This window comes from Lolium perenne, chromosome 1 (assembly GCF_019359855.2).
Source record: "Lolium perenne isolate Kyuss_39 chromosome 1, Kyuss_2.0, whole genome shotgun sequence".
Taxonomy (NCBI): Eukaryota; Viridiplantae; Streptophyta; class Magnoliopsida; order Poales; family Poaceae; genus Lolium; species Lolium perenne.
Window position 1 is genome coordinate 226,929,030 of NC_067244.2, and position 13,708 is coordinate 226,942,737.

Sequence of the window (13,708 nt, forward strand, 5' to 3'; positions counted from 1 at the left end):
TAGTGGTGGAACAGCTCCAGTGGGCAGCGGCGTCGGATGCGGCCAACATCGGCCGGAGCGGCACCGGGCAGCAACTAGGGTTCTCTGGTTGGGGGTGATGTCTACGCCCCCTCCTTTTCCTGTAGACAGTGTTGGGCCTCCAAGAGCAGAGGTTTGTAGAACAGCAGCAAGTTTTCCCTTAAGTGGATCACCCAAGGTTTATCGAACTCAGGGAGGAAGAGGTCAAAGATATCCCTCTCATGCAACCCTGCAACCACAAAGCAAGAAGTCTCTTGTGTCCCCAACACACCTAATAGGTGCACTAGTTCGGCGAAGAGATAGTGAAATATAGGTGGTATGAATATATATAAGCAGTAGCAACGGCACCAGAAAAGTGCTTTGCCCAGGACAGTAAACAAGCGTGAGTAACGCAAAGGTAGTAGAAGCAAAGAAACAAGAAACAAGCAGCGATAGCAGTATTTAGGAACAAGGCCTAGGGATCATAGTTTCACTAGTGGACACTCTCAACATTGATCACATAACAGAATAGATAAATGCATACTCTACACTCTTTTGTTGGATGATGAACACCATTGCGTAGGATTACACGAACCCTCAATGCCGGAGTTAACAAGCTCCACAATTCAATGTTCATATTTAAATAACCTTAGAGTGCATGAAAGATCAACACGACTAAACCAAGTACTAACATAGCATGCACACTGTCACCTTCACACTATGTAGGAGGAATAGATCACGTCAATACCATCATAGCAATAATTAACTTCATAATCTACAAGAGATCATGATCATAGCCTACGCCAAGTACTAACACGGATGCACACACTGTCACCATTACACCGTGCAGGAGGAATAAAACTACTTTAATAACATCACTAGAGTAGCACATAGATGAATAGTGATACAAAACTCATATGAATCTCAATCATGTAAAGCAGCTCATGAGATTATTGTATTGAGGTACATAGGAGAGAGATGAACCACATAGCTACAGCGGAGCCCTCGGCCTCGGGAGAACTACGCCCTCCTCATGGGAGACAGCAGCGGTGATGGAGATGGCGGTGGTGTTGATGGAGAAGCCTTCCGGGGGCACTTCCCCGTCCCGGCGGCGTGCCGGAACAGAGACTCCTGTCCCCCAGATCTTGGCTTCGCGATGGCGGCGGCTCTGGATGGTTTCTCGTACCGTGGCTTTTTCGTATCGAGGTTTTAGGTCGAGGGGCTTTATATAGGCGAAGAGGCGGCGTCAGGAGGTCGAAGGGGCGCCGACACTATAGGGGGGCGCGGGCCCCCCCTTGGCCACGCCGGCCTAGGGTTTGGTGGGCCTGTGCCCCCTCTCTGGCGGTTCTCGTGTGTTCTGGATGCTTCCGGGCAAAATAGGAACCTGGGCGTTGATTTCGTCCAATTCCGAGAATATTTCGTTACTAGGATTTCTGAAACCAAAAACAGCAGAAAAAAAGAATCGGCACTTCGGCATCTTGTTAATAGGTTAGTTCCAGAAAATGCACGAATATGACATAAAGTGTGCATAAAACATGTAGATATCATCAATAATGTGGCATGGAACATAAGAAATTATCGATACGTCGGAGACGTATCAGCATCCCCAAGCTTAGTTCCTGCTCGTCCCGAGCAGGTAAACGATAACAAAGATAATTTCTGGAGTGACATGCCATCATAACCTTGATCATACTATTGTAAACACATGTAATGAATGCAGCAATCAAAACAATGGTAATGACATGAGTAAACAAATGAATCATAAAGCAAAGACTTTTCATGAATAGTACTTCAAGACAAGCATCAATAAGTCTTGCATAAGAGTTAACTCATAAAGCAATAATTCAAAGTAAAGGCATTGAAGCAACATAAAGGAAGATGAAGTTTCAGCGGTTGCTTTCAATTATAACATGTATATCTCATGGATAGTTGTCAATGCAAAGCAATATAACAAGTGCAATATGCAAATATGTAGGAATCAATGCACAGTTCACACAAGTGTTTGCTTCTTGAGGTGGAAAGAGATAGGTGAACTGACTCAACAATAAAAGTAAAAGAATGGTCCTTCAAAGAGGAAAGCATCGATTGCTATATTTGTGCTAGAGCTTTGATTTTGAAAACAAGAAACAATTTTGTCAACGGTAGTAATAAAGCATATGTATCATGTAAATTATATCTTACAAGCTGCAAGCCTCATGCATAGTATACTAATAGTGCCCGCACCTTGTCCTAATTAGCTTGGACTACAGGATCATCGCAATGCACATGTTTTAACCAAGTGTCACAATGGGGTACCTCTATGCCGCCTGTACAAAGGTCTAAGGAGAAAGCTCGCATTGGATTTATCGCTATTGATTATTCTCAACTTAGACATCCATACCGGGACAACATAGACAACAGATAATGGACTCCTCTTTTATGCATAAGCATGTGGCAACAATTATTTTTCTCATATGAGATTGAGGATATATGTCCAAAACTGAAACTTCCACCATGGATCATGGCTTTAGTTAGCGGCCCAATGTTCTTCTCTAACAATATGCATGCTCCAACCATAAGGTGGTAGATCGCTCTTACTTCAGACAAGACGAACATGCATAGCAACTCACATGAAATTCAACAAAGAGTAGTTGATGGCGTCCCCAGTGAACATGGTTATCGCACAACGAGCAACTTAATAAGAGATAAAGTGCATAAGTACATATTCAATACCACAATAGTTTTTAATCTATTTGTCCCATGAGCTATGTATTGTAAAGGTGAAGAATGGAAATTTAAAGGTAGCACTCAAGCAATTTACTTTGGAATGGCGGAGAAATACCATGTAGTAGGTAGGTATGGTGGACACAAATGGCATAGTGGTTGGCTCAAGTATTTTGGATGCATGAGAAGTATTCCCTCTCGATACAAGGTTTAGGCTAGCAAGGTTATTTGAAACAAACACAAGGATGAACCGGTGCAGCAAAACTCACATAAAAGACATATTGGAAACATTATAAGACTCTACACCGTCTTCTTTGTTGTTCAAACTCAATACTAGAAATTATCTAGACCTTAGAGAGACCAAGTATGCAAACCAAATTTTAGCATGCTCTATGTATTTCTTCATTAATGGGTGCAAAGTATATGATGCAAGAGCTTAAACATGAGCACAACAATTACCAAGTATCACATTATCCAAGACATTTATGCAAATACTACATGTATCATTTTCCAATTCCAACCATATAACAATTTAACGAAGAAGTTTCAACCTTTGCCATGAAAATTAAAAGCTAAGAACGCATGTGTTCATATGCAACAGCGGAGCGTGTCTCTCTCCCACACAAGCATGATGTAATCCAATTTATTCAAACACAAACAAAAATAAAAGCATACAGACTCTCTAAGTAAAGCACATAAGATGTGACCGAATAAAAATATAGTTTCAAGAGAAGGAACCTGATAATTTGTCGATGAAGAAGGGGATGCCCAAGGCATCCCCAAGCTTAGACGCTTGAGTCTTCTTGATATATGCAGGGGTGAACCACCGGGGCATCCCCAAGCTTAGAGCTTTCACTCTTCTTGATCATAGTATATCATCCTCCTCTCTTGACCCTTGAAAACTTCCTTCACACCAAACTTCTCATAAACTTCATTAGAGGGGTTAGTACATAATCAAAAACTCACATGTTCAGAGGTGACACAATCATTCTTAACACTTCTGGACATTGCTCAAAGCTACTGGAAGGTAATGGAACAAAGAAATCCACCCAACACAGCGAAAGAAGCAATGCGAAATAAAAGGCAGAATCTGTCAAAACAGAACAGTCCGTAAAGACGAATTTTTAATAAATACTTCCGTTGCTCAGATCAGAAAACTCAAAACTAATGAAAGTTGCGTACATATCTGAGGAACACGCACGTAAATTGGCATATTTTTCTGAGTTACCTACAGATAAAACAGCCCAGATTCGTGACAGATAGAAATCTGTTTCTGCGCAGAAATCCAAATCTAGTATCAACCTTCGATTAGAGGCTTCACTTGGCACAACAAAACACAAAACTAAGATAAGGAGAGGTTGCTACAGTAGTAAACAACTTCCAAGACACAAATATAAAACAAAGTACTGTAGCAAAATAACACATGGGTTATCTCCCAAGAAGTTCTTTCTTTATAGCCATTAAGATGGGCTCAGCAGTTTTAATGATGCACTCGCAAGAAATAGTAGTTGGAGCAAAAGAGAGCATCAAGAGGCAAATTCAAAACACATTTAAGTCTAACATGCTTCCTATGCAAAGGAATCTTGTAAATAAACAAATTCAAGAAGCATAATGCAACAAGCATAGAAAGATAAAACAAGTGCAGCTTCAAGATTTTTAGCATATAGAGAGGTGTTTTAGTAACATGAAAATTTCTACAACCATATTTTCCTCTCTCATAATAACTTTCAGTAGCATCATGAGCAAACTCAACAATATAACTATCACATAAAGCATTCTTATCATGAGTCTCATGCATAAAATTATTGCTACTCCCAACATAAGCATAGTCAATTTTATTAGTAATAGTGGGAGCAAATTTAACAAAATAGCTATCATCAAATATAGGAGGCATATTGTAATCATAATCAAATTCATCCTCCATAATAGGTGGCAACAAAAGACTACTATCATTATAATCATCATAAATAGGAGGTAAAGAATCATCAAAGTAAATTTCCTCCTCAATTCTTGGGGGACTAAAAAGATCATGCTCATCAAAACCAGCTTCCCCAAGCTTAGAATTTTCCATAGCATTAGCAACAATAGTGTTCAAAGCATTTATATCAATAACATTCCCATTAGCATGCATATAAAGTTCCATGGGTTTTTTAATTTTCTCTTCAAACACATCATGTCCTAATTCAAGATAAAGTTCATAAAGATCTCTCATATTTTTGTTGTTTTCCATTATGCCTAACTAGTGTAAACAAGAAACAAAAAGATGCAATTGCAGGATCTAAAGGAAATAGCTTTGAGTACTTACGGCGCCGGAAAATAGCTTAGTAGCCGAGATCCGGAGTGTGAGTACCTTTTACCTTTCCTCCTGCAAGAACGGCGCCTTAGAAAATAGCTTGATGTCTACGCCCCCCTCCTTTTCCTGTAGACAGTGTTGGGCCTCCAAGAGCAGAGGTTTGTAGAACAGCAGCAAGTTTTCCCTTAAGTGGATCACCCAAGGTTTATCGAACTCAGGGAGGAAGAGGTCAAAGATATCCCTCTCATGCAACCCTGCAACCACAAAGCAAGAAGTCTCTTGTGTCCCCAACACACCTAATAGGTGCACTAGTTTGGCGAAGAGATAGTGAAATACAGGTGGTATGAATATATATAAGCGAGAGCAACGGCACTTAAAAGTGCTTTGCCCAGGGACAAGAAACAAGCAAAGTAGTAACGCAGCGTAGTAACGCAAAGAAACAAGAAACAAGCAGCGATACCAGTATTTAGGAACAAGGCCTAGGGATCATACTTTCACTAGTGGACACTCTCAACATTGATCACATAACAGAATAGATAAATGCATACTCTACACTCTTTTGTTGGATGATGAACACCATTGCGTAGGATTACACGAACCCTCAATGCCGGAGTTAACAAGCTCCACAATTCAATGTTCATATTTAAATAACCTTAGAGTGCATGAAAGATCAACACGACTAAACCAAGTACTAACATAGCATGCACACTGTCACCTTCACACTATGTAGGAGGAATAGATCACATCAATACCATCATAGCAATAATTAACTTCATAATCTACAAGAGATCATGATCATAGCCTACGCCAAGTACTAACACGGATGCACACACTGTCACCATTACACCGTGCAGGAGGAATAAAACTACTTTAATAACATCACTAGAGTAGCACATAGATGAATAGTGATACAAAACTCATATGAATCTCAATCATGTAAAGCAGCTCATGAGATTATTGTATTGAGGTACATAGGAGAGAGATGAACCACATAGCTACAGCGGAGCCCTCAGCCTCGGGAGAACTACTCCCTCCTCATGGGAGACAGCAGCGGTGATGGAGATGGCGGTGGTGTTGATGGAGAAGCCTTCCGGGGGCACTTCCCCGTCCCGGCGGCGTGCCGGAACAGAGACTCCTGTCCCCCAGATCTTGGCTTCGCGATGGCGGCGGCTCTGGATGGTTTCTCGTACCGTGGCTTTTTCGTATCGAGGTTTTAGGTCGAGGGGCTTTATATAGGCGAAGAGGCGGCGTCAGGAGGTCGAAGGGGCGCCGACACTATAGGGGGGCGCGGGCCCCCCCTTGGCCGCGCCGGCCTAGGGTTTGGTGGGCCTGTGCCCCCTCTCTGGCGGTTCTCGTGTGTTCTGGATGCTTCCGGGCAAAATAGGAACCTGGGCGTTGATTTCGTCCTATTCCGAGAATATTTCGTTACTAGGATTTCTGAAACCAAAAACAGCAGAAACAAAGAATCGGCACTTCGGCATCTTGTTAATAGGTTAGTTCCAGAAAATGCACGAATATGACATAAAGTGTGCATAAAACATGTAGATATCATCAATAATGTGGCATGGAACATAAGAAATTATCGATACGTCGGAGACGTATCAGGGGGCGGCTGATTAAGACCGCGGGGAACAAATCGACTGAGAGGAGGCGGCAGAGAGCAGCGAGGCGGAGCAAAACCCCATATCGCTGGCACCAGGCTTGGTCAGGAGCGGCCGGGATCGAGCAGTGCCGCCGCAGGGGCGTGGTCGACGCGAGAGAGAAGAAAGGTGAGGGTGGTGACCGAGGGCGTGCGAGGATGAGAGGTGAGCGAGAGAGGGGTTGGTCGGGCCTGGGTCTTGACCCGACCTAGGGCAGGCCGACCAAGCCAGTTGGGCCTGGTCTGGTTGGACCAGTTGGGCTCAGCCCAAATGGCCATTTAGTCCAACTTTTCTTTTTATAGTCAAAATAATATAGAGTAAAATAACTTCCTAAAGTTAAAATAATAATAAATACCAAACATGTAATCTTCTTGTTTCTATTTTGCACATAAAGAAAGTATTAAATCTTACCTTGCATCAAAATGTCATATAAAACAACAAACATTTCTTGATAGTTATGTTTCATTATCTGAAAATCCTAATTGATCATAACTTCAAATATTGTTTAAAACCCTAAACCCTAATAGTATCTATCATATTTTACTTAAGTTTTGTAAAAATAATATAATGTTAAATTCCTTATTAATCTTATTTCAAAGTAATTAGTAACTTAAACTCTGTTTCCAGTTATTATGATAAGGATAGCATCACAATTTAGAAACCTAGTGCTAATAGGAATAAAAACCTTAACCCTATCATTTTATGTGGAACCCTAAAAACCCTAATCCATTCAGGAAGCCTAGGTCCACTATTTCATGTGAACCTTAATTTGCTTCTAACCTAAACCCTAGGTTAGAGCATGTGATCATGGTACCTTCTTTTCATTCATAGCTCCATAGTAGCAACTAAATACATACCTATGTCCACATAATATGTAGAACCCTATCACTAGCAATGTAGTATCCCATGTATGCATACACTTACACCAAGATGATCAAGTAGGGTTAACCAAGTGTAAACCCTAGATCCTATTACCAAAACAATCATCCTTAACTATCCATGCTTAGCATCACACCATTGTGATGAACCCTAATAGCAACTATGCCAGATCTTGAGCTTTACCTAACCATATTCCACTAAACCCTACTAATGTTGGATGCTTATCAACCATCCTATTTAGGAGCCAATTGTTCATTACTGAATAAGAACCAATAGTAAAACCTAGACAACCTCAACCTAAATTGATATACTTCTTATTACTTAAGAAGTATGTTCTTCAAAAGTTATTCTTTTGAAGTAAATAAAGAATCATCATCAACCCTGCTTATAAGGACCTATAAACCCTAGCTAGCTATCACCAACAAGATGCACAAATCTTGATAACAACCATGTATAAATACTTGCTTAGGATGCCTAGGCTTAACTCAGCCTTACCAGCCCTAGGTGTTGATGAATCCAACATTGTTGGGATACATCTAATCCTTACTCCAGAAACCAGTTAGAACCATCATGAACCATAGAACTCCACAACCATAATTATCATACTTGTTCTTTATTAAAGAACATGTTCTTCAAAAGTTATTCTTTTGAAGAATATAACAAGTAATCATTAACCATGCCATATAGTGCTAAGACCAACCAATGTTCATTTCATGTTAGGATTATACCAAATGTTATTGTTGTGTACTAGTAATGATATTATCATGATATATTGCATTAATTGTTTATGATACCAAGTAACCAACCCTTAATAAGAAACTTGTTTGTGAATCACTCTAAAAGTGCAACACACCCTAAACCAATCATTACAACTCACTGATCCTAAATCATCGGGGTTAGGTCACGCTTATAGCGATTGCATCTCATTCTTATGCATTATTGCATCCTTGCCAATCTTTTAAACATCGTCCTTACCGGACGATGATGCTATTTCAGAATTTGGAGTTATTGCGTATCGAAGACCTTGTCTGCATAATCTTGCAGTCAAGAAAGGCAAGTTCATCACTTGCTCATGACATTTGAGTATTTCTATCAAATTACTTGCAAAGTACTATTATTATCACTATTGCATAAAAACCAAAACCACTACTTTCATAACTATGAATATGACTATGTGGTGGGCAATGGAACCATGGATTGTGTTGATATGGTGGAGGTTCCATTGCAAGGGTTTATATCCATCTAGGATTAAACAACAAATGTCGCCAGTGATTCTTGTGCCGTAATACCCGTGTTAACCATAAGATCCGGAGTGGGACGGAGTAGTCAAAAGTGTTTCCACCTCTCGTTCATCAACGGATGCGCTTTACCGTAGACACTTGTATCTGTCGGCGGCAAGCGGTAGGCTGGGGAAGCCTTAAGTCCCCACGGCACAGTCCATAGATACTTGTCGCTCGAAGAACAAGCGGTAGGCTGGGGAAGCCTTAAGTCCCCACGGTATTGCGGTCTATGATGGGTTGCAGCTACCGGCGTAGGAGTGTATGGTAGAGCCCAGCACTGTCGTCGTGGTCGGGGTCCACCTTGAAATCTACAGGAATAATGGGACCGGCGTGGACCCAGGGTCGGGGCATGCAACAAAGGGTGGGTGTTCGAGGTAGCGGAGGAACATGATTGGCTAGACCTTATACCGGGCCTCACACCATAGGAAGTGTGGACAGGAATGTACACCTGGTTGGCACCAAGGATAAGATCTCTTATGGGTAAAGCAACACACCTCTGCAGAGTGTAAAGAACCGTGACCTGTCACTCCTCGTTCGGGATATGGAACTGCGAACGCGGCCGGAAAGGAGCTCCATGAAGTTCTAGTAAACCGGTGAAGGCTGACGGACATAGTTCTTCTGAATAAAAGCAACCTTTTGAAGAAATGGTTATGAAAACTTGCATTGGTATTAGACTTTCTGGTCTAATGCCGTAGCTAGTGCATTAAACACCTCTTTCCTATAATGAACTTGTTGAGTATGCTCGTACTCATCCCACTCTTAAATCCCCTGCTTAGGTATGGAGGCATCGAAGGAGGATCTACAGTGCAACTCGAAGGCCGAGGAGTCAACAACTTCTTCAAGAGACAGGAACCTGTCAGATGGTCAGATACTACATCCAACAAGGAGAAAACCTAGTTTAGCCATAGAAGGGAACGAGCTTCCTGAACCTAGCTCCTATTTAGCTAGAATCTATTCTTAGCCTCTATAGCTAGTTAAATACTCTATAAATAGAGTTCGTGATAGGACTAGACTACGAGTCGTTCTTCTGGAGTTTATTTGCAGATTTACCTCATTGTAAAGTAGGAGGCTGTGCTGATCTTTTGTAAAGAGTCTGTGTTGTAATTCTATAGACATGCCTTGGACCCGCATATGTTTCTGTTGTACCACTCTGAGCGATATAATACTAGTGGAACGTTGTTTCATTGGTGTTATATCAGACTTGCATACTACACCATGCAGTGGTATGCCGGGTCACCACATTTCGCGCCTTCCAGAGCGACCACAGGATCGTCGCAAGACCAGAGTGCCAGATATGACTCATCGCCCCGGCGGGAGGTTGCAGCTCCCAGAGAGAGAAGGACCTCTCGGGTATGGTAGTACCCATCCGGTCCCAAACCTCCCCAGCCAAGGTGCAGTCAAAGAAGAGGTGTCTCCCTGTCTCCGGGAGATGGCATGCGGCGCAGATGGCGGATGGCGCGCAGTTCTTGGCGAAGAGGTTGGCCCGCGTGCTGAGCCTGTCGATGTCGGCGAGGTAGGCCAAGATCCGAACCTTCGAGGGCAGCCTGAGCCCCCAAGAAATGCAAGCCGATGCGTCTCGGGGCTGGGAGGGGGACAACAGATGGTACGCCTCCCGAGTGCTGAAGAGAGGAGCGGCCGGACTGTCAATGCGGCGGAGGTCCTGACCATCGGAGAGGGCGGTGGCGCGCACAATGCCCTGAACCTCAACCAAGTCTCGCTCGGCAGCAGTGGTGAGGCGGGGCTGCAGAGAGAACCCGGCAGAGATGACCTACTCGACCGAAGCGTGAGGCCGAGTAACATGAGAGAAGATGGCGGGGTACCGCTCGGCAAGTGGCTTCCCCGGAAGCCACTTATCGAGCCAGAAGGCAGTGGAGGTGCCACTCACCACCGTGGCGCGGGTGACTGCACGCTAAAGCGGCAGACATTCTGCCACGATCCTGTCAAGGAAGGAGGGTTAAGAAGTGGTATCGCCGAGGTCTCGTCCTGAATGCATCCATTACCAATCTTTCTAGGGCAGGGAGTCAGTATGGTGTAATTTATGGACAAAGTTTAAGAGAAGACACATGTTCTGCCGGTGGAGGTTCTTAACGCCGAAACCTCCCTCTTGCTTAGACAACATCACCTTGTCCCAAGCAATAAGGCAGCGAGCACCCGAACACGAGTCTTTACCTGTCCAAAAGAAAGCACGGCGGCTCTTGTCTATACTCTCAAGCACACCCTGTGGAAGCAAATACGAGCACATATAGTATGAAGCAAGGTTATTAAGCACAGCATTACATAACACCAGGCGACCTCCAGAAGAGAGGAGGAGGGCTTGCCATCCAGAAAGACGGCGGTCGAAGGACATGATGAGGGGGGCGTAGGCAGAAATGGGGAGTTCGGTGGGGGACAGGGGGAGCCCTAAGTAAGGCTGGGGGAAGGAGGAGATGGGGCATCCGAGAGCCTCCGCCATGAGGCGCTCATCGGAGGGATCGACAAACATGGGAATGAGGCATGATTTATGGAAGTTTATGGCAAGCCCGGTGGCGGCAGCAAAGTTATCGAGGATAGTCTTGAGGCGAGAGGCCGCAGAGGCCTCCGCCTTGCAAATAATGAGAGTGTCGTCGGCATATTGGAGCACAGGAACATCAAAACAATTAACTCCAAATTTTTTTTTTCTCCTACTAGTTCTTCAGGAAAACCCTCTCAATCCATGTGACAATTGACAAGTAAGAAGTGCCTCAACGCAACATCATTGCTGCACAGAAACCCCTTTTCAACAGAAAGAAAGAAGAAAGTAAAATCTAAGTTTACCTATAAAGCGTTAGAAAAAGCCTTAAAAAAGGAACGCCTTTGCATTGGCATGGAAAGCAGCAGGCCATCGCCGGCGCCTTTCCAACCAAAACGATTCGTGTGCCCTTCTCTTTCAGCGAGACTCTCCCCCCAAAAAGCCACTGCTAGAGAGCAGTGCCGTGCCACCATATGGGAAAGGACCTTGAGCACGCACAAAAGGCTCGGCCTTTCCGCAGCCAAAGCGAGTAAAGGGAAGCACCTTGTTTCGGATAGTCTTTATCGCTTTTCTCCCGCCACAAAAGCGATGAAATGTCCAGTTGATTGCAAAGCAAGGAAGCTTATCCCTTTTTCCGCTTTGTGTTTCTGCCGCGAAAGTGATTAGATGTTTTATCAAGACTCTTCGTAGGTAAGTATCCTGTGCGTTGACGCCTGGGAGCAGATCGCACAACGCTTTGTCGAAAGTCGAGATGGAAGATATCTCAACTTTGGTCTAGTGCAACAAGCTTAACTGGATCTTGTTCCGAACGCGGCAATTCCTCTGCCGATTTCGCATGAACTTGCTCTTTCGAAAGTTTACGTAAATCGAATTCTTTGTGTTCAAATGGGTCCAGTAGATGAGTGGTAGAGATCAACAGGTTAGTCGTCGAGGCAGTGTAATGTGGCTAAGGCTAGGCGATGAGATCGACGGAGACACAAACCAAACAGCATCGCACGTCACCGTATCCACATGCACTGCACCTTAGTTAATCAGATATTCGTTCTCTCCGCCCTGTAAAAGGAAAGAAATCGAGGTGCGCACCCAACACCCACCATCGAGCACGTATCTTTGTGGAGCTATATATACGGCCATGTCTACCCGATGAAATGACACTTCTCTCTCACAACAGAAAGCACCGGAGTGCGCAGACAGTGACCGACATGGTGTCTCACGTCGAGATGGGCGGCGCGGCAGGGATCAAGCTCTTCGGCAAGGTCATCACGCGGCAGCCGGCCACGCGCGCGGGGACCGACATTGGCGCGCCATCCAAGACGTCGCAGCAGGCACCACCACCCATGTCGTCCTCGGGGCGCGGGAGCGTGGAGCAGCTGGAGGAGGCAGCGAGGGCGCGCGCGGCGGCGGCGGAGGCGCGCCTGCCGTGCCCGCGGTGCCGGAGCGAGGATACCAAGTTCTGCTACTTCAACAACTACAACGTCAATCAGCCGCGGCACTTCTGCAGGGCCTGCCACCGCTACTGGACCGCTGGCGGCGCCATCCGCAACGTGCCCGTCGGCTCCGGACGCCGCAAGAACCGCCCCGTGCTCCACGGTACCTCAACGATGGTCATGAGCGGCGACCACCGTTTGGCGGGAACGGAATCTCCGGGTCTGGCGCTTGGTTTCCCCCCTGAGCATCCTGGATGGTTCCATGCTGCCCCGTCACCGGCTTACACTGGCCACGGGGAGATGGAGCAGTACTTGTGGCTCGTTCATCAGTGCCAGCCCCAGAGACCAGGCTAACAAGATCGTCTGAGACAACAGCTCTGATCGGCCTCTTACATGTGAAAACTATTCGAATTTCTTGTAATAGGTCTAAGTATAATACAGAAAATTGTGTAATCAGGCCTGTGACGAGATATTGTTTTCCAAAATTAACAGCTGAAGGCCCTGCTTCGTAACCCATCAAAGGCACGACTCGATAACTGGTAAACTTCAGCACAAACATCATTTCGAAATGTTGAAGTGAATAATTCATGGCCAAAGACATTGCCATTTTTTAAGGCAGAAAACTATTATATGTAAATAAAAACCATTCCAATCAGTTCTAAAATCGAAAGTATCTGAAATATAATTTCACTAGCAGGAAAAAAAAACTATGGGCGGCATGGCAAAACAACCTTAGTGGCATGTATGCAACATGCCACCGGAATATCGCCGTTGTTATACTTTATTGGCGGCATGCCAGGCTTCATCATGCCGATAACTGAAATACCGGCGGCGTTAAGTTCCACGCCGCCTATAGCTGAAATATTGCTGCTTGCGAGGTTCCTTGCCTCCTGTAGCAGATATACTAGTGGCTTAGCACACTCCACCAATATATATTGGGCAGCTCAAAAATTTATGCCGAATCTTAGCCAATATCTAGTACTAACAACCTCAAAAACTTG

General features: G+C 44.4%; 1 protein-coding gene across 1 annotated transcript; it reads left to right on the forward strand.

The window, feature by feature from the left end:
- Positions 1 to 12,393: 12,393 nt before the first annotated feature.
- Positions 12,394 to 13,204, forward strand: LOC127323725 (dof zinc finger protein 5-like). The gene has a single exon (XM_051351878.2). It carries the CDS (start codon positions 12,429 to 12,431, stop codon positions 13,059 to 13,061), a length of 633 nt encoding a protein of 210 aa, XP_051207838.1. The 5' UTR covers positions 12,394 to 12,428; the 3' UTR covers positions 13,062 to 13,204.
- Positions 13,205 to 13,708: the final 504 nt, after the last annotated feature.